At 41.7% G+C, this 21641-nt stretch overlaps 2 protein-coding genes across 2 annotated transcripts; one reads left to right on the forward strand and one right to left on the reverse strand.

Moving 5' to 3' along the window:
• The first annotated feature begins 1557 nt into the window (after positions 1–1557).
• On the forward strand, positions 1558–11501 carry prmt8b (protein arginine methyltransferase 8b). Its single transcript, XM_070929007.1, has 10 exons — positions 1558–1635; positions 2217–2441; positions 3516–3671; positions 4384–4447; positions 5584–5726; positions 6052–6139; positions 7857–7972; positions 9619–9769; positions 10724–10845; positions 11418–11501. Exons 1-10 carry the CDS (start codon positions 1567–1569, stop codon positions 11499–11501), a joined length of 1218 nt encoding a protein of 405 aa, XP_070785108.1. The 5' UTR covers positions 1558–1566.
• Positions 11502–12043: 542 nt separating this feature from the next.
• On the reverse strand, positions 12044–21397 carry cracr2ab (calcium release activated channel regulator 2Ab). Its single transcript, XM_070929012.1, has 17 exons — positions 21245–21397; positions 19856–19967; positions 19237–19426; positions 18962–19108; positions 17987–18077; positions 17397–17492; positions 16938–17125; positions 16636–16707; positions 16432–16480; positions 16240–16322; positions 15278–15974; positions 14997–15135; positions 14420–14501; positions 13667–13781; positions 13266–13367; positions 12999–13075; positions 12044–12823 (listed from the first exon to the last, which is right to left on the reverse strand). The coding sequence occupies exons 1-17, from the start codon at positions 21395–21397 to the stop codon at positions 12736–12738; spliced, it is 2481 nt and encodes an 826-aa protein (XP_070785113.1). The 3' UTR covers positions 12044–12735.
• Positions 21398–21641: the final 244 nt, after the last annotated feature.

Below are 21641 nucleotides of genomic sequence, written 5' to 3' on the forward strand. Positions count from 1 at the left end.
TATTTTTGGATCATTATTATTGTTGCATTAATATATAAGCAGTATTTAATGTTGCAGTTGGTTGAAGTGGAGCGATAATTTTACTTAATATACTGCTGGCTAATCTGTAACAATGCATCAAATATTAAAATGATACATAAATGTAGTAGAGTAAAAAGTACAATATTTCCAACTGAAACGTTGTACAGTGGGAGAATAGAGCATAATAGAATAGAAATACTCAAAAATACAAAAATAGTGCCACAAATAGGTTTCTGTAACAACATGACTGAAAGACAAACTTGTTAAACTCCCTTCAGATAACAATGTAAATGGAATATTAATAAAAATGTATCTTAGAAGCTCATTGGTTCTTTTAATGGCCACATAATTCTGGAACACTGGTCCTCGATTCTGATTGGCTGAGTTGCATTCTAAACCACTGAGGAACTAGCGACTGTGTAACTTAACTGTACACCTGTGACTGCATTTAATTAAAATATTAATATATATATATATATATATATATATATATATATATCACCGGAAATGGTCAGTAATGGGCTACTGGAACCTGTAAATGTCATTGCCTCTACTTTATTTAGCCGTAGTTCAAGAAACGATATTACCAAAGGGACTAAAGTAACATATCGTAGTCTGTTATTTCTTCCCAACACATTAAACACCTATGTTATATAAGCGAGCGACTGAGAGGCTCATTGGTTGCCGGAGAGCTGCTGGGTTTCTGCTTCTGTGGGAAAGTCTGTGAGGAGGCAGCTGTATTTGAGAAGCAGAGGTTTACTCCTTTTTTTTGTGACATTTTTTTATTGCAATATTATTGTCACGATTCGTTTCATGTCATCCGAGGGGCTCGTGTGTAACGGCATTGCACGCTCACAGTTTGAACCTCCTTTTAACTTTCTCTCCGGGTAACCCCCTCGGGATTACGCAAAGGACTTTCCACAGGGCACGCGAAGACAGGAACTGCTGGACTTTCAGTCTGCGTGTACTAATGCTGGGAGATGGCAAGTGTTTCCAAGTGAAGTAGAGGAGAAGACGCGTTTTCTGGTGTGGAGTTTTGTGTCTAGAGCGCAACTGGGTGCCTTTTTTGGTTGTGGGTGACACTTTACGTTTTCCCGGATACTCTTACCCAGAGATTTCAAATGAGCGAGCAGGTAGTGCTTCAAGGTCTTGCACGAGGACACCTAAACGGGGCGCCCGGGTTTTGACGGACACGTTGACTCCTGCTGGGATCAAACCTGCAACCTTTTAGTCGCAGCAGAGTCTCTCCAGCCAATAGACGACTCTGCCATCCTGAGTCCTCCCACTAAAACAACCTGTATCACATTTACAGTATGGATAACTGTACATTTCACCTCGCGCACATGCATTTAACAACTTTTCCCGGGGAATGGATCTAATTTGGTCGAAACTGTGATACCTACACGTTTCTTATTATGACTTTCATCTTTACACGTATTCCAGCCATACATTCGGTGGCTTAGTGTTATTTTTGACACGTTTCTGTTAAGAATTCAGATCCTCCGCACACTTAAAAGAGTTGTAGCCTAAATCTCGCCGGCTCTCATGGGACTGAGGCATTCGTCGCGTTGTTTGCTGCTACGGCGGAAGATGGCGGAGGCGGACAGCTCGGAGGTAGGGACCTTGTGGTGTCCTGCACCCGGTAACAGCGGGTCCGGGACAATCTCAGCGTGGTTATTTTCATGGTGACATCACATTTGACTTGGATATTATGTGTAGGGCTACATCTGTTTTTCTTCTCATCATCGCAACCGCATTTAGAATCAATGTTGCACTGTGATGGCGTGCAAGCTAAGGCAAAGTGAATCCTGCAGATGTTATAGGTGATCTAAGTAGACCGCTGTAATTGCAATAATAGTGATTATGCATGCAGAAGATTTGCAGTTGGGTTAAATGATCAGCTTTGGATTCACGGACGTATTGAACGTGGCTATGTCCGCTGTCCTTGGTGCTGAAACGGAACATTCTCTTAGTCTGTGTAATGACAACGACTATAGGTTTTTATGAATGTTTCACTGCTTATTGTATGACTCCCTTTTGCCTTTATCAGCCCCTTATTAACCTATAGGCAGGTCCACTATTGCCTTTCCTGAAACGCAATCCTCAAAAAACCCTTTGCTTTAGACTCTTCTTGTCTGTAATTTTTAAACCCTGATACAACTCTCCCCCTTTTCTTTCTTATTCCTCCTTAACAGCGGCAACAGCCTGTCACGTCCCCACTCTCTCAGTCAGCCCAGCCCTCCCCACTGCCTAAACCAGTGCCTACTACCCACCATGTGCCCTGCATCCCCCATACGCCTCATGTAGCGGCCCTGGCCAGCTGTCCTGGCCGAGGCAAGATTGCCAAGTTCATCAGCCCAGAGGAGATGACATCACGGGACTACTACTTCGACTCTTATGCCCACTTTGGCATCCATGAGGTAGGAAGGCCAGGCTGACAAACGGCAGCTTGGTATGGCCAGGGTGAAAGAATGACACCAGATGCTTCCTGTTCTGTCTAACCTGATGCTCTTTAACTTGCCAAAGAGTTTCATCCCTGTTAGTCTGGCTTTTTGTCAGCAGGATATGTCAAAAACTGTGGCTGATTTAACACTTTCCATGGACAGATTGATTTTGGTAGTGATCCAAATCTTCTGGCATAGATGATATTTTATTTATGACTGAGTTTAAACCCAAGCAACAACAAGAGTTTTAACAAAGTATGAAATCAAACATGATTAAAACACTGCTAAAAGCACCTCTTATAAAAAAAGAAAAAGGAGGCACTTTATTCAATATCAAATTGTAACCTAATTATTCCCCCAAATTCTCCAAAACATCTCAGATGCAACAGTCCACCTACAAACAACCAAACTTTGTTTTAAGAATGATATCTTGTGTGGAAACAGAAAGTTGTCATAGTAGTCATCTACAGTGAACTGCTAAATAAGACTGTAGAGCTGTACCCTAGCTAATGACCTTGATCTGTGAAGGAGTGGTGGTGGAAAAGTTTGGGGACATATAGACCTTTTTAAATAGTGTCCATATTTAGCATGTGGGTCAGGTTTTTGTCTGCTTGCAGACAAAGAGAGTGTCCTGATTAGAGGAGTGCAAGGCAAGAAGGACGGAAAGTGGGATGTGTGAATGGGCTCCGGGAGATGGATATCAGGCGCTCCCCAAAGGCTTTGTGTTGTACTCCTGTCTATTTCAAGAAGCTCTGCCACTGTCACAGAGGCTTTTGGCCTAAATACTGCCATATCTACCTCATTAGACATGAATAAATAATGTATTCACAGGCTGAGGAGGATATGCCACTGCCTGCGTTTAGCATAATGTATACACATTTGTATGTTCATTATGTAACATTATGTGTATTATGTATTCCTTTGAGCATTTTTATGAATCACACTGTTAAAAACAGTTAGAAACTGCAGTGGTTTGCATGTTATTCAAGACTGCAAAAATAATTTTGTGTCGCAGCTATGAACTCTCAGTTTAATCTCTAATTTAAACAGGAGATGCTGAAAGACGAGGTGCGGACGCTGACCTACCGGAACGCCATGTACCACAACAAGCATGTGTTCAAAGACAAAATCGTCCTGGACGTTGGTAGTGGCACGGGAATCCTCTCCATGTTTGCTGCCAATGCCGGTGCCAAACACGTGTATGGGGTGAGATGGATAGATACACCCTTTGACCCCAGACAAATACTCTCACACCCTTTCAGTGTCCAAATTAATATGGTATCTGGATCTGGCTCTGCTGCCACGTTATCTCTCACCCGTAGCCTGTCCTTCCCCAAATCATGCACACACATACCCAGTACTTTTTAAAAATTCATCTTAAGGGCCAGTTTCTTGTGTTCGATCCAGAAATTGGTAATCTCTCTCAGACAATCTTACGCACAGGGGCAATAAGAGACATCTGGCCCCGCTTAGAGCAGGGCTGTAAGTCACAGGTTATACATTACTGGCGGTGTCTCCCACAGTTATGTATGATTCATATACTGTATTACACTCATGGATGGGAGAGCAGAATGATGTATTAGTTTTCTTGCTGCACAGGGTCTGAGATGAGCGGTCAGGGACATTACTGTTTAGATGGATTAGAAGGGTTTGATTAAATTTGTCCTTACGATATTACTCCAAAGGTTAACCTACTGTGCATGGGAAGGGAAAACGGTAGCTAACACCATTGCTGGTCATTGACGAGGAAATAATAGTTTTTTTTCAACTAAGAAATATAAGATATTTGTATGAATTATTAAAATAATGAAAAGTGTTTGTTATGAAAAGATGACCTATAAACAATGTAGATATTGCAACAAACATTCACCAGTTTCATGTTGAGAGAACATCTGTGGTTTTGTCCTTGTGTCTACAGATTGAATGTTCAAGTATATCCGAATATTCAGAGAAGATCATCAAGTCAAATCACCTACACAATGGTAAGCTGAAGTGGTTTTCCATTACTACCATATATCTTATATCCATCTGTCTGAATGGAGAACAGTGCGATGACATCTGGATTAGAAGTAGCATGAAAAATCTGCATATTTCCATCATTACCGTCACACCCGACAATATTAGTCACAGTTCTGATGGTTAACTGGCAGCTCGCCTCTGATGTCAAATAACCATAATCTGTGCCATCAATCAGAATCCCCTCAGTGGTGCTGATTACCATTGTAAAATGCCACCCTGAAGTTCACAGATGGACTGGCAACAGATGGTGGGTTTCATAACCTGCACATTTGATGTTAGGCTGGTTTTTGTTTCATCCTTTATATTCACAGCAAATAATAATCATCCAAGCAAATTAGATGCAATACTGGTTATTAATTAGGAATAAAAAAAGTACAAAAACACAGTGATATTACCTGTAATTGCATTAGCTAAATGCAATTCCTGCACCTTTAAGGTGTCGAAGGTTAAGAATGAGCTAGATTACAAAGAAAGTATCTGCACACTATATGCATTACCTGTGACTGTATGTACGAACACCCGTGCAGAGACAATATGTTTTTTTTATAAGGTTTTTCTCTTTTTAGTAATATAGATAATTCTGCAGTATACATACATACATTTTTTTCATGGGTCTAATCAAGTTGGCCTGAAAAGGAGTACAGGCAGAAGCAATCATAGATAACAGGACCCTCCAGAGACCTGTAGAGCATATTGCACATTTTTCCTTTTTAAGCTAGTTTCCACTTACTCTACACAATCAAGTAAAAATCCAGTTTATTTTTGTGTATGATAATACTGAACTCCCTATCGTATTACATCTATTTCACTTTGATAGTTCTGAGGCAGTGTTTTCCTTTTTAAAATCCATCTCCTAGTATCTCCATATCGTGGGTCAAAGAGCCAGAATGGAAAACAGAAAACAAGACAAACCAAATTCATGCACAAAACAGTGAGTCATGCGATGAGCGTAGTAATTAAGCTGTACTAATTTACAGCAATCCCAAGGCATAAAAACAATGTCATCTGAGAATAGAGTCATTGTCCGATTTACATTAATGTGATGAAGATGCCGTGAAGTAATTTGTTGCCTGCTGTTTTGTGGCTCTCCACACCACAGTCATTACCATCTTCAAGGGCAAAGTGGAGGAGGTGGAGCTGCCTGTGGAGAAGGTGGACATTATCATCTCAGAGTGGATGGGCTATTGCCTCTTCTACGAGTCCATGCTCAACACCGTCATCTTCGCCAGGGACAAGTGGCTGGTATGATGGTGCTGCTGGAGGCTTGGGGAGGGCTGGGCTTAGTGTGTGTGCGTAGCTGGCTGGACAAATAAGGCTTTGACACATAAACACACCAGACAGTGACAAAGTAGAGGATTTACTGTACAGTACGCTTGTGTGCTTGCGTCTGCTGCTCAGCTGCTGAGGTCATACATGAATGATCTGGTTTCCAACCTCAGTAGCTGCCTGCTGGCTTTAAACTCGGCACATGTGATCTTATATTACACGCCAGGTGTGCGAACAATAAAGGTGATGGATGGCCTTTGCGTGTGTGTGAGATGATTCCTGAAGCTTTTCTTGTATTCAGAAACCTGGAGGCCTGATGTTCCCTGACAGAGCAGCTCTCTATGTGGTAGCCATCGAAGACAGGCAGTACAAGGACTTCAAGATACATTGTGAGTAATTATGGCACATTTGTTAGCTTTTTCTCTCAGGTTTTTGCTAAGCCATTGCTTTCTTCTGTCTCTGTCTCTCTCTGTTTCCCTTTCAGCTGTGCAGTGCATAATTAATGACCACTGTGCCGATGAAGTAAAATAAAACTCAAGTTAGACATTTCTAATAAGGCATTCTTCAAAAAAACTGTAGCTACAAGATTTATCAGTATTAACAGATATTTTATTAAACTTGCATTAATTGATATTGTGGCCACTTGGGGACAGCTGACATATTATCAGTAAGACTAATTTAAAACGGGTTAGGGTTAGGTAAAAAGTTGCGGGCAGTAAAACCAAAACAATGAGCTGAAAGACTCTAAAACGCTCTGAGAGCTGAGGCGGACTGCAGAGTCAGGTGGGTTCATCATTATGAGTGACCATTTTATGTTACACAAGGTCATTTAATCCATTGTTAATATAAAAATATTAATTAGAGCAGCTTTAAGGATTACTGACCAGCATAAACCCATTAACATTTGGGTTGCCAGGTTGTTAAAAATCTGTTTGGCTGATGTATTACTGCAGTGAGAAATGAGTAAGTCATTAATAAAAGGTCATGGATTTGTCACAGTTTAATGAGCCATCAGGTCTGCAGTTAATAATGTTAGTAAATCAATAATAAAGAGTATCTCTACCACAATAACCCACCAGGTGTGGGTTTGAAGTGTTAATAACATATTTATAAAAGGATTTTGGTCAGCAGTCCTTTTGTAGGAGTGGTCGAAAAACAGCCAAAATGTTGTTTTTTTTACATCCTGGCAACCCAAATGATATGTACAAATGGCTTGTTACTGACGTATAAACGAATAAAAAGTATTTCTTAACCATTAATAAAGCCATTAGTTCAAACATAGAAACCCTGTGTAACATATGCCTTATTAGAAAGTAGTACCAAAGTATTCCAGTGAGGTGCCTTTGTCCTACAGTTTCTGTTGTATTTGTGTTCAAATAGCTATCACAGCAGGAGTGCTGAGCTTAACATTGTGATCCAGATCAAGGCACCAATATTAAAGGTGCCATTCACACTTGTACTTAGACACAGAATCTGGGTTAATAACTCCTACTGAGTTTCTTTTTACTGCACAGGTGGCCTTCGCTGTTCTATTGCATCTAGACATGCAGATAAAAGTACATACTTTCACATAAATCCCAAAAGAATTCCGTCTACCCAAACCCTCGCGCTCTTATTTTTAGTTTCCCTCTGCGTCGGTGGCATATTCCACCTTCTCATCGTTCAGACTTAGTGTTTGGCTCCCTGACAAAGCAAGGTGGAGTGGAGGGACAGAGGGAATGGGGGAGGGAAAGCCAGCTTGGTGTGTTTTCAGCCCAAATTATAATAAAAAAGCCTGCCAGACATAGTGGAGGAGGCGGAGGAGGCCGGAGTCTATTTTCAGGAGGGCTTGTCTTTCTCCACATAGGGGCTGGATAGACAGAAAGACAGCATGAGCACGGGACTATTTTTCCTGGCAGGGTTAAGCGTTTGTTTTATTTTCTCTGCTACTTTTCTTTGTGTGTGTGTGTGTGTGTGTGTGTGTGTGTGTGTGTGAGTGCGCTGAGAGCTTGGCAGGAACGGAGCTCCGCAAGTGTATGAAAATTCAAGAAGTTAAAATTCTGAAAAACATACTGTGTGCATGTGTATACATATGTACTTTAGACGTTTATGTCTGTGTATGCTCAGGGTGGGAAAACGTGTATGGGTTTGACATGAGCTGCATTCGCAATGTGGCCATCAAGGAGCCTCTGGTGGATGTGGTAGATCCCAAGCAGGTGGTGACTAACGCCTGCCTCCTAAAGGTCAGTCTACGTCCTTGTATACGAACACATGCATGATGAAGTGAGTGTAAACATATCTCCAGCATTTGTCTTTCATGCCATATTGTTTTATACCTTGCAAGGTTTTTCATCTACGGTTCTATGTGAATTCCTAAATAAAAGTCAGAGCCAGCTGTCAATCCGATCAGAGCCTCTGAACATTCCCTGTCTGCTCAGACGATTTTCTAGTACATTATAGAGGTTTCTGAAGAGCTGTAATAGTCTGCAGCTCTGTTGTCTTGCTTGAAGATACAACAGTGGCTTGTCTTTCATCTCACAAATGAACAGAGGATAAGAGCATTCAGGGAGGTGATAGCTTTTTTGTTTGTCCCCTCTGCCTCTACCTTTCTATTCATTGCTTTTCCTCTTCCACGGTCCCCTCTCTCTGCAGCGTATCATGTTTTTTTTTGTCTATTTTGAGTGTTTTTTTCTATCCGATATCTCTATTCCTCTTTCTTCTTTTTTTGTCTCATATCATCCTCATTCATCCTCTGTCACATTCTCTAGATTTAAACAATGTCAGGCCTCACTAGTTATAGAGCAAATAGGGAGGTTTCACTCCGTCTCTCCCGCTTGTGTGATGGTGAAATGTCACACAAGAGCAGGCACTGAGTCACCAGTGGGAATGAAATGGGCTCCCCATCACTCAAATAAGCACCAACTCTCCTTTTGTGTTCAAAAAGGTGATTTATGTGTTAGGTGGCAGGGTGGTTACTACATAGTTAGAGACATGTTGGTCTAAAACTTAATTCTCACTGTCTGTATCTCTTTCACATGTATGTATTCAGGGCTTACCCCCCCCCCCCCCCCCCCCCCCACCCCACTGCCAGGCACTTCACCCCGTCTTAATTCAAACTGCCACTCATTCCTCACACGCTAAAATTACAAAGTCGCTCCCAGGGACTTTTTTTTCTCTCCTCCTACAATTTGCTGTATATGATACTGGCCTTGTATCATTGGAAAGGACAGAGGTGTTAAATCACAATCTGTCATGCTGACGCCACATGGCCGAGCGATCCATAGCCCAATAGGCTGGGCAAGATGAACAGGTTGCAGTGCAAAACCACCCCCCGTCCTCCTAAATACAACATCATCTACATGCAAAGCAGAGACACACCTGCTCCGCTCCTATTTTGGACCCGCTGTGATGCCTGCCAGGTAACAAAATGTGAAGCTTAAATTTGTGGCCACATTAATAAGGCAGTGCTTGATATAGACGCGAGCAATCACACAGACGCTGTGTTCGCTCACACACACACACACACACACACACACACACACACACACACACACACACAGCCTCCCTCCCTTGTAGACTTGAGGGAGGACACCCACACAGCATGTGTACTGTGAGCAGGCTTCGTTTGCCAGCCGTGATTCAACCTGTGGGCTTTCACACACACATACACAATAATCATGGTGAATAATCAAGAGGGACTGACATATACATGTGCCGCATGTGTGTGAGGGATGGCAAGTGGGGGTGACAACTTGTGTGTGTCTGTGCTTGTACATGTGGTGTGCCGTTTTACTGTGATGTGACATTTCATGAATCAAAAAATCACATCTCTTGAATGCATATCTTTATAAAATAAAACAAAATAAATGATCCTTTACCTTTTTTTCAGGAAGTGGACATCTACACTGTGAAGCCAGAGGACCTGTCCTTCACCTCAGCCTTCTGTCTGCAGATCCAGCGCAACGATTACGTCCACGCCTTGGTCACCTACTTCAACATCGAGTTCACCAAGTGTCACAAGAAGACTGGTTTCTCCACTGGTTAGTAATTTCTTCATACTTTTTTGTTTATTTTTTACTGTGCCAACCTTCGAGTGTCTGTTCACCCATCTGTCTCTGAGATTTCTGCCTCCACCCTGATACAATGGAGGCAAAGGAAACATTTAAAAATTACTTTTATTTTATTTTTATACTTAAGTTTTATTATTCAAATATTTGAATCAAATTTTCATTATATGTTCACTCAGACATTAAGTCACATACATACACATATAATAAAAAAGAAGGAAAGGGGAAAAAAGGTTCAGTTTTTATACTACAGCCAACCCTACAGAGAAATATCCAGCAAGTATTCCAAGATTCTTTTGAAATTGTTGAGCTCAATCATTTTTGAGCAGTAAATCGATGTCCATTAAAAAAAGAAGCTACTACTCTTCAGCGTCTTAGCTCTTGGCTACACTCTGCTGGTGTTACATGAGCCGACCCGGTGTTTGCGCCGAAGGACTCACCTAGCACTTCTGGTAATGTGGCATTGAGGATGCCTAGTATAAAGAGAGTAGCTAAGCTGTTATGTAAGCTTATGTTAATGCATCATGCATCCAGTGCTTACATAATATTGTGTAGAGGAGGTTCTATGTTTGGCTGAGTCTGTTGGGCCTGAGGCTGAGCATCACTGAAGGAGTTCTCTCATATCAGCCTCTGTATTTCTCCCACTGGGTAACTTTCAGCCGCTTTGCTATTAAATTTCTCCCATGTTAACATGCCCAAGGGAGCACAGTGCCCATTGGAACCTGTACTTTTTTGTAAATGTCATAATTTCTCACACTTTCCTTCCTGTCTTTCTGCATTCCCTCTCTTTTCTGCTTTACCTCTTTTACCTCCTCACACCTTATCTTCTTTCTACTCTATCATGTTCCTTTTCATTCCTTTTCCTGTCTCCCTCTTACTCATGTCACATATATTCCTCCCTTCCACCCCTCCTTTCCTCTACCTCAGCTCCAGATGCTGCCAGCACACACTGGAAACAGACAGTGTTTTACTTAGAGGACTACTTAACTGTCAAGAAGGGAGAGGAGATCTTTGGCAGTGTTGCTGTCAGGCCCAATGAGAAGAATGTGGTAAGACTCCACACCTCGAAGTTCTCAATAGTTTAGATCTAAACAGTCATGGAGAAGTTCGACTTTTTGGGAAATAGCCTTATTTGCTTGCTGGCAGAGATTTAGATGAAAAGACTCATACCACCCTCATATCTGTCCATTAAATATAAGGCCAGCAACCGGTCAGCTTAGCTTAGCACAAAGACTGGGAACAGTTTAATTTACAAAACTGTTTTATAAGCTTGTTATGTGTTTTACATGTAACATCTTTATTTTTAAAGTAACTAGTACCTACAGCTCTCAGACAAATATAATAGAAAATAAAAATTACAGTATCTGTCTCTGAAGATGAGTGGAGTAGAAGTATTAAGTATTATGAAATGAAAATACTCAAGTAAAAGTACCTCAATTTTGTTTATAAGTTCAGCATGCCAGTAAATGTATTTAAAAATAAAGTTAAAGTTAAATTCCACCACTGCATTTAAATACCTAAGTGCAATGTTTATTTTGTGTGAAGCTTCTGATCGGCTACTGTTATACAAAGTGGATTTTGGATATTTCTGCTATTAATTCCTTGGTTATATCTTTTGTAGCGTGACCTGGAGTTCACCCTGGAGCTAGACTTTAAAGGACAACTCTGTGAGGCCGCCATCTCCCACGACTATAAAATGCGTTAGGAGCAACAACCAACCAACCAACTACCCTCAGCCCTTCGGGACCCACTTGGAGAGGAGGGGGTGGGCACAGGCTCTCCAACAAGCATTCCAGTTGGCCAGCGAGGGCGACCAGACGCATCTGAGAGGATGCCATCATGCCAGCACCTAAGTGATGTCATCAGAATAGGTTTCGATCAGCAATAGTGCCATCACCTGTACCAACTTGATCGACTGGGGCACGTCGTTGAATGTAACATCCTAAACGAACTTGATTTTTTTTTTCTCTCACTAGTTTCTGGAAATGTTATCACTTTGAGTATAAAAAGAAAAGCATTTATGAGTCTTTATATTGTTAGTGCAGCTAATTGAAAAGCTTTGATCTGCGTGATGTTAAGAGGGTTACAGGACAGTCATTATCTGTTTTTCCTTTAGTCATTTGTTAAGATTTATTATGCACTGTATAATTGTATAGAGGGTACAGTAATCAATTGTATTTTATTTTATTATTTATTATTTGCATGTGGACGTTTTTTGCTTAATTGATTTCAGAAAGATGTGAAATGTAATTCGTTTATTTCTTTAATTGAGGATAATTCAGAGCAACTGTACTTTGGTGCCGGAATAAAACAGAACAATGCCTCAGAACAGTAACAAACACAGATGCAATATGTCATGTACCACTTTGTTTTGGAGATCAGACAAACAAAGAATATGGGAAAAAAGAAAAGATGAACACGATGACGAATAAAATGTCAAAGAACCAAGTCGGATTTTCTCTCATGATTTTCATTTAAAACAACTATTTTACTGAATTCCAAATCATTTATTTCAGTTTTAGCTTCAACATACAACTACAACATCATATGCTACACTAGAAATTAAGACTCGAAAGCTAATATTCAGTTATGAAAAAGCTACGGTATGTTATTGAAAGTAATTATAATACAGAATATGTTTCTATTTTAAATCTTACACACAGCACTACTCTGATTTGGCAGGAAATGATGCAGCACCTTATTGTTTTTTTTACTTTAGACAAGCTCTTCCTCTGAGCCACATCATTTAAGCTTGACAGTAGGTTTCACGTTCACACGGGCGACACACTCCTTCATGTCCACTTGAACACGCATTTCTGGGTCAAAATGAAGACACATTTTCATTCTATGATAAAAGGTCCAAGAATTATTTCATTGCATTGTTTTAAAACACTGCAAATCCAATGTCCAGAAAGAACTCAGTAAATTGAGTATGCACTTCACTTGCAGCAGGCTTTCTTCTTTATGGGCTGAGCACTGAGGATGACTGTTGTGTCTCTCACCCTGTCTTCCTGTTCCATTAACACTCTGAGTAAAGACAGAGACAGAGAGAGGACACTGCATGACCAATTTCCTGACAAAAGGTAATAAGAACAAAAGGCCCAGTAATTTCATCATGCATCCGATGACTGGTGTCTGCACGGTTCGCTCCTTGACAGCCATTATTATATTACACACTTTTGATTCACAGCCTTGATCTTACCTGGCCAGGTGAGTCAGGGACTCTGTCACATTCTTGGCAGTGTAGGCACTGACCTCGAAGAACATCACCTTGTTCTCCTGCTCAGGGTTATGCACAGAGAGTCAAGAAATTCAACAAATCCAAGTCATGACCAGAACTTTAACTGTCAACACTGAAAAGATGTCTAGAATCAACAACACGAGTAGTTTCAGAGGCGTTGCAGACATTTCTTTACTAGAATGAATATGGAACTGCCTCATTGATCACATAAAATTGAATTTAACTCACATAAGCCAGTTGCTCAGCCTCTTTGAATGACACCTCTCTGTCTCCATCCATGTCCATTTTGTTGCCCAAAAGGAGGACGGGGATCCCTTCTCCGGCTGCTTCCTGACAAAGAGTAGCCCATTGATTTAGTATAGACATTCTGACATGTCACAGTAGGAAAACCACAGATGTAAATCATAACATTTACGTTTTGAAAAATAATACATTTAAAACTCCTTTAAGGCTCATAGGAGTAGTGGAGTAAGGAAGACTACATATTATATCAACCTGAAAATATTGAAAAGCATCAAGTAAAATAAAACAAGGGGTCAGTGTTTGATAAATAAATCGCTATAATCTCCCAACTCTACACATGAAGACAGCAAGAATCGCAGAGGACTTCCTGGGGTCAAAGGTCAGACCTGGACATTGGTGAGCCAAGGCTGCACAGCCTTGAAGCTCTCCTCCACTGTGACGTCGTACATCACCACCACACCGTCTGCCTTGCGAAAGAACTGCTTGGTTATGCTGCGATACCTGTGTCAATGACAGAGTTTGACTGTTCACCACATTGACCTACTATACACCACAACTAGTATTATGTATTTGAAGGCCACCTAAATACTACTACTGTAATATTGTGTTGAAAAGACCACAAAAGTGATTTTCTCCATTCAATCCATTCAGCATACTTTTCCCCCTTTAATTGTGCTTGTATTTCAACTAATCAAATTTTAAACAATACACATTAAATAATAATTAAATAAATAATATTATGTGTTGCTTTGTAGTGTTTATTAGTATATTAGTACTGCTAGAGGACTACCCTTTAAAGTAGTACAGTGAAACATATTTTTAATATATTTTCAAGCACTTAATTTAGCACCAAAAATAATGATGCGCTTCAAATGTACTTATTAATATTACAGTGTCTATTACAGTGTACTTCAGTTTTACCTGGAATTACATAAATACTTTAAGGTACTGGCATAATACTGCAAAACTATGTCCAAAAACACTGTCTAGACATTACATTCTATGTATGTATTGGTAAACAATAATTAATGATAATTAAAATATTACATTTATTGATTATATGTTGATTTTGACTTCACTTTCTTATATATTATTTCTTTTAGGTTGTTCAGTATCTAAAAAAATAAATATAAACTCACCTCTCTTGACCTGCTGTGTCCCAAAGCTGCATGGCTACCTGCATGTTGTCCAGCGTTAGTGTCTTCACACTGTAGTCAATACCTGAGACACGAGACACAACAAAGATCAACTTAATATAACCAGGATATATCAATCATTTTTAATATTTTTGTTTCATTGTTTGAATGATAAAGTATGTGGCTGTATTTCTCATACTGAATTTAAATTTGAATATATTCATTGTTTTCTGACAGAGCAACAACCACTAGGGGGCGTAGCGAGGTGTGATACTGACTGTGAGGAGAGAGGGGGGAACAAAGTGGAGACAACAAGGCTGGATTGAGGGTTGTGAAAGATGAAAGCATGGAGAAATATTCATCAGAAGTGACATAAATCTGCAGTACAATGTGTGCCAGGGCTCTTAGACAGGCAGTGTGACTTCACAAGCCCTTTCATGTGATGCTAAGCCTCCGATCTTCTGTGTTAGCATCCACAAGCACACACACACACACACACGTGCCATTTGAATTCCTTCAAAACAGCCTCGGACACTTTTGTACATACGATACAACATTACTACAGTGTTTGTCTTCTCACCCACAGTAGCCGTTGTAGAAGGGTGGAAACGGCCTTCACAGAAAGAGCGTAGCAGGGACGTCTTGCCTACACTCGAGTTGCCAACCAGGACCACTTTAAAGAGGCGGTCTGGGGCCAGCAGGGCTCCTTCTTTTACCCTCTGAAGAAGATGAAACACAGGCAAAGAAATGAATGGTAATCTGGTTCGTTTTATCTGGTTCATTGACTGTAGTAACCTCTCCGCAGGTAATAACATATTTTTGTTGAAAAACATATTTGCAGCTTCAGAGCTGTGGACGTACTAGCTGGGTCTCCTTCCCAACAGGCTGTCCTCTTGGAGACATGGACATCTTTTTCGTGCGGGTAAAGCCGGATTTCCTTGCCGGGGAAGCTCCTGCCGACACAGCGACTAGACGCTGACTGGAGGGCGGGGCAGAGAGGTCAACTGCCATGACAACACTTGTTTCAATGTCACTCTGAGCTTCCTCTTCCTCCTCATCGTCCACCTCGTCTTCCTCCTCACTGAGCTGATGCAGTAAAGGTTGAGGCCCTCCATGGAGGAGGTGGGGCAGGTGGTCCTCCTCAATGGAGATGACTCGACGGAGGGGCCACCCATCGGGAGGGGCGTCCAAGACCTCGTCTTCTACCCCTCTCTTCTTCTCAGTTTCAACTTTCTTTGCTCTTTCTCTGTCTTTCCCCGTCGCTCTCTTGCTGGCAGCCATCTTGCCGGATGATTTTTTGGCCTTTGCCTTCACATCGTGCACTTTGGGTGGAGCAGGGTTGGCGTAACCATTGGCTAAGCCAGAGTTTTTCTTCGCTGCAGGCCGTTGTTGGCATGCAGGGGTGGTAACGGTGGTGGCGGAGGGGGTGGGGGTGGTGGTGGTGGTGGTGGTGGTGTCATCCTCACTACAGGAGGAGGAAGCAACAAACACGATTTGAAGGTGCTCTATAGGCAAGGCCTCCAGAGACTGGTAGGACCCGTCCACCAACAGTGGGGCTCTTTAAAAAACAGAGGAGAAACAGAGGATATACCGGATCAATTCACTTGACTGATGAAAATCTGGAGGCCAAAGCACTCAAATGTTTCTGATTTTAGTCTAAAATGTTAATTTAGTTGATTGTTGTAAGTGTAAAGAATCAGATATCCTCTGTTTTTCCTCCTTTGATGCATGATTTTCACATCACACTAAAATTCGCCACACAGGGCACAGTCTGACAGAGATGATTTGTGTTAAAGAGAGTACTTGGAAGACAAATGAATCACCTTTTTGCCGGCTGGCTGGTGTCATCAAATATGTTGGCGAGGCCAGCTCTCTGCTTCTGCTTCTTTCTGAGTGAGGTTCGAGGCTTATTTAAACAAAGGGGACGTATGTTTGTGTTAGAGGTTTTTCGTCAGTCAGGTAATGCCATGAGTAGGTAGCTGCTGCAATGCAGTTAGATCAAAATGTATACTCACTACGCCGCAGCATATGTCTCGCTCGTCTTTTAAATGTTTGTTCATCTCTCTGGGAAGATTGAAAAGAGAAGTGAGTGAGAAAGATGGAATCTGCTGTGGAAGAAGAATGCACTGAAAAGCACCTGAGTCTTAAATCCTTTTATAATTAATTTGTGAGATTTGCCAATTAGGATTGAACCAGGAGCCAAAAAAAGATGCAAGCACCTGAGGAGGTCAAGCTGCTTCATGAGACTTTGCTTCTCTCTCTGCAGTCCCTCGGTCACTCTGTACATTTCCCTGAAAAACAAGACAGAATGACAAACTCAGCAATCAGTAAAAGCACAAGTGAGAACATGGTGTTTGTCTTAGAGACCTCCTCACTTTATGAGCTTATTTTCAAGTTAGAGCTTAATGTTAGACTAAGTAAGGGTTAGGCATATCTTGGACATAGTTGGGAATTAACTGTAGTAAGAAAACGCTCTTAAATGATTGTTACTTAAATTTGTGTAATAGGTGTGTATACCCACATCTCTTTCTCCTGGTGCAGCCGGGCGGCCTGCTCCTGCAGCATGGCCAGCTGCTCCTGGGCCAGCGCCAGCTCCTGGCTGGTGCCCTCCAGCGCTCGGGACAGCTCGTCGTTGGTCATCTTCAGCTTGACGTTCTCCACGTGGCTCTCCTGCTTCTCACTGCTCAGCTCACTGCACTGGAGCTCTAACTGGAGGGGGGGGGGGCGGTACTCACAGGAATGAAATGCACTAATGCTAGGTGTGTGTACTTAAAGTATATCTACAGTGGGAACAGGACTGTGTGGCTGCTGTTTAAACCCCTCCCTATAAGAATTACACTTTACCATGGTCACATGCATTCTGTCTTGGATCTATCTTTTCATGTTCCATCTTAATATCTTAAAATAGGAATGTTTAATTTCTAAATGTTGTGTGTGTAAGGATGTTGTTGTAATGTAACTGTTGTACATGTGCACTCACCCTTTTCTGCTTCTGGAAAAGGTGTTCCAGCTCTTTCTCCTTTGAAAACAGTTGGTGCTCCAGGTCCTGGCTGCGCAACTGCAGACGCCCAGAGTCCTGCATGGTCAGAAGAAGAAAAGGTTAAAGAGTCAAACGGTGAAGGAGCTGATGATTAAAGATCCCCTCCAGACATGTTTCAAGACATATAAATATACTCTGCTTTGAATAATAGGTCATGTCTGATATAGTTTGTCTCATAAACAATCTACCCTGTTACAAATTCTTAAAATCCCTCATTAAAAAATCCAGACTGTATGAATATGCAAATGTCATTTTCACACCACACTGGTATAAGTTGCATACTGGGCCGCGACCGGCTTCCAAACTGGTTGTGATGAACTCCGATTTAAGATGAGCACACAGAAACCTTTTTGAATGTGAAAACTCATGTTGAATGCTCATTCATCATTCTGCACAGTGAAGGTCAAACATCCAAGTGAAGTAACAATCAGCAAAACACACTTTTGGTTTAAATATCTTGCCAAAACAATGTCAACATTTTGTAAAGGACATTTTGTTGCTTTGGCCGGTTTGTGTTGGAGCTCTTGTACCTTTAGAAGCAGCCTGTCTTTCTCGTTTTTGATCTGCGCCTCCATCTCCTCATATAAGTGACGGATCTCACTGTCATGTGTTGCAGCCTTCCTGCAAAGAGGGACAGCACCTAATATTAGAGACATTACAATTATTAAGGTTAATGGTAAATCAGATAATATAATATCTAGGAACAGATTGGCATTGTTGTCTGATTGAGCTTAAGGTTGTATTATTCCCTCTGTATCTGTAATTACATGTAAATACTTACACAGCAACTGAGCTTCAATTTCAAAAGAATACTGAGTGGTATTTACATTCCCTCTGACAATTGCTAAGACCCAAACAGCCAATTAGTAAAGTCTAGAGGAATAACAAGCTGTTACACAGTACCATGCAGTGCCACGGGGAAACTACCATCCAGCCTAAATCACACTGATATTCTGTGTACACGGACACCTACAATTTTAAGTTACCTTCAAACATGTTGCTCTGCATATCATGGCAGTAAATCTATAAAAAATATATCGACCAAAATATACTATATTTCTTACTGCTTTTCATGTCCCCATCAGGCATAGTATTAATGGATTTCCACACCAGCAGAAAGCGGTCAAACTTCAGAGTGTGCCTCCAGATTAGTGGTCATTTGACACGGATAAAGGGGTTGTTCTATAGAGAATTCAAGGAAAATCCATGCAAACACTCTCAGGCTGTGGGCCCGGCATGGGGCAGTAACATAAACACACAAGCCCACCGTTATGTCACTGATTCTTTAGGTGGCTAATGAGAGAGATGAAAGTTCGCTTTACGTGGTACATGAAGTACAGTACTTAGACGCTTGTGTGGGAACCAATTGAGGAATGTGGCCTCATCTTTCACACCGAAAGGCAAGAAAAAGCTTATAAAAAGAGTAAAACACTACACCTGGAAGGGAATTCAGTCTTTTTTTTTTTTTTTTAAACCATGAGTACATGTGTATCCTGTCCTACTACCTCTGGAGGGCGCTCTCCATCTCCTTCTTCTCCTGGTGGGCCTCTTTGATCTGGTGGGTGACCCTGGCCAGGAACTCCTCGAAGTTGGACAGGAGGTGAGGCTCATCCCGCCTGAGCTGGGCCCAAAGACTGCGCACCTCGCCTGGACTGGAGGGAGGGAAAAGGAGGAGACACAAAGAGGGACATTTAAACCATGACTGAGGGTTTTCTCGGTATGGATTTTGGTTTTCATGCACACGTATATATGTATAAGGTTTTGCAGTGATTCCACTCACTCCTCAAACACATTACTGGCCCCCAGGCTTTCCAGCAGCATACAGAAGTGCCCCTCCTCCTCGTCTTCAACTCCTGACAGCTTGGCTTCCCATTGGCTCTGATAAAGGGCTTCCTTGGCCCTAAAGACAGGGCTGGGGGTCTGACTTTGGTCATCAGCCACAGAGATCCTCCGGCCATGCAGGAACTGACCTGAGATAAACCCACACAGGGTGGCAGCATGGATGTATTAATGGGTGGCAGCAGCAGTTTTAGATCAACACCTGATCAGCCTCTGAATATTAGCTTTAGCTTTATGGTTTATATTTCCAAAACATATCGTCTGTCATCTTTCTTGTTTAGCACTTGTACTTGTGAGGGAATTAAGCTACTTAGCACACTCAATACACTCAGGGGTTTTGCAGCAACAGCCTTACTTGGTCAGGTATGACCAGTAGCTTAAGGTGGCTAACGTTAGCAAACTTTAGATAGACATTATTGAGTCAGTTCACTGACTTTATGACTCATCTCTATTAATACATGCTACATTCTCCAGGTTTGATTTACAGAATGCTGTTTAAACCTCAGATCAGAATTAGCTGTATGAAGCAAGCTAAAGGCCTCTGACAGCAGGAAACCTACTGAATCCAGAGGAGAATGCCTCCAGTGTGAGGTAACCAGTGCGATCTTTATCCAGAGAGTCAAACACATCCTCCAGCTCCTCTGCAGACAGAGGCAGCTCTCTGTGGAGCCTCTGCCGGGAAAACATAAACACACAGGACATTTAAATGCTGTTATTCTGAGCTGAGCTGAACAGGAATTAGCAGCAATACGAAACAAGATAGACAGTTGACTATAGACGTGTTTTGGAGTTAAATTGGAAACTTTAAGTAAATATGAAGCAACTTTTATGACAGTATAACTAGTATCTAAATCAATAAAGGTCACACAATGTATTGTTATAACTCAAGCACACCTAGTGCAGAATAAACACTGGCACAAAGTGGCTGATTTATGCGTCACCGTACAGAGATTTCTTGGAAACCCTCAACACAAACAACAGCAACAAAAGGCGTGATGCTCAAGGGCCCCATCCTAATTAACTGACAACACAGCTCCGACATTGTAAGCGCTTTGAAGAGGCTTGTGTGTATTGGTCCTGCCTGTGTTCTTCATTTCAGCCAGTGAAATTTTATGTGTGTGTGTGTGTGTGACCCTGAACCTATACTCATAAACATTTCCATCAATGGTGCTACTCTGCCACTTCACCGGCTGTTCGAGTGTGTTGAGTGGGTGAAGGGCTTCTTTAACAATGGTGATATAACATGAAAAAAAAAAAAAAGATTCAAAGCAAAAACGGCAACCATGACACTAAGTGTTTCCTGCTTGCCATTCACTGTCATTACAGCACCACTGGATGCTAAATTATGCCACAGGTATGAGTGTGTCCTCTTCACCTGCTGTTCTTCTTGATGGAGGCTTAATGCATCCGCAGGGCATGCATGCATTTTAAAAGACAGAATGTGACACATTAAAGAATGATTTTGTCTGCGAGAAATAAACCTCTCTAAAACATGTAGAGTTGAAACAATTAGTTGATTGACAGAAAAATCAACGGCAACCATTTTGATTAGGAAAAAATGCCAAAACTTTGCTGCTTCCAGCCTCTAAATGTGAATAATTTCTACTTTTTGTCGTCTTATATGACAATTACTTTAATATCTTTGGGTTTACAAAATAAAAGCATTTTCAAGACATCACTTTGAGCTCCAAGACCTTGTGATTGGCATTTTTCACAAATTTCTCACAGATTAATTGCTAATGTATCCAGCAGATTAATCTTAAAAATAATCCTTAGTTGCACCTCTAGAATCATGTCATTAATATCTCTCCCGATAAACTTGACAGCTTAAATCTCCAATAGAGTGCAGACTTTCCAAATGAGCTCTTAACCTTAGTCACTCCATCCCAGCTTCAGCCTAATACACACACTTCAACAACACGCACACACACACGGCCTCCTTCTCTAACCCTCATATCTGTGCGGGTGATGAAGCCTTTGCCCTCCACATCGCAGGTCCGGAAGAACTCCTTGGTCTTGTCCAGCAGGGCGATCCGACCCCAGTCTGAGCCCCTCCTCCCTGGGTTCAGTCCAAAGCCATTCACCCTGCCCTCCTCCTCCATGTCTGGGACTCTGTCTGAGGACACTTGAGCAGCACGGCGTGTAAGTAGCATGTATTTCACTGGCAGTCAGGGGTGGAATCAGACATCAGGCCTCCTCACTGGCCCTGTATCCAGTGCTCTGGGGCTCTCACAGTCGCCATGACGACATAGACAGGAAGGAGCATCAGATGATGAGATCGCTGATAACTTTGTGGCCTACGCATACACTCAAAAGTGGTTGCAGACTCCTGTGAGATGGAGGGAA

Source organism: Enoplosus armatus, chromosome 22 (assembly GCF_043641665.1).
Source record: "Enoplosus armatus isolate fEnoArm2 chromosome 22, fEnoArm2.hap1, whole genome shotgun sequence".
NCBI lineage: Eukaryota > Metazoa > Chordata > Actinopteri > Centrarchiformes > Enoplosidae > Enoplosus > Enoplosus armatus.

What these genes read in the sequence shown, in the direction of transcription:
- prmt8b (XM_070929007.1), top strand. Translation starts at nt 1,567, where the DNA reads ATGGGACTGAGGCATTCGTCGCGTTGTTTGCTGCTACGGCGGAAGATG. An exon ending in GTCAAATCACCTACACAATG is followed by an intron (nt 4,448 to 5,583) that starts GTAAGCTGAAGT and finishes TCCACACCACAG; the next exon opens with TCATTACCATCTTCAAGGGC. An exon ending in TCGCCAGGGACAAGTGGCTG is followed by an intron (nt 5,727 to 6,051) that starts GTATGATGGTGC and finishes TCTTGTATTCAG; the next exon opens with AAACCTGGAGGCCTGATGTT.
- cracr2ab (XM_070929012.1), bottom strand. Translation starts at nt 21,397, where the DNA reads ATGGAGGAGGAGGGCAGGGTGAATGGCTTTGGACTGAACCCAGGGAGG. An exon ending in TTCTACAACGGCTACTGTGG is followed by an intron (nt 14,502 to 14,996) that starts GTGAGAAGACAA and finishes CTCGTGTCTCAG; the next exon opens with GTATTGACTACAGTGTGAAG. An exon ending in TCCCTGACTCACCTGGCCAG is followed by an intron (nt 12,824 to 12,998) that starts GTAAGATCAAGG and finishes GTCTTTACTCAG; the next exon opens with AGTGTTAATGGAACAGGAAG.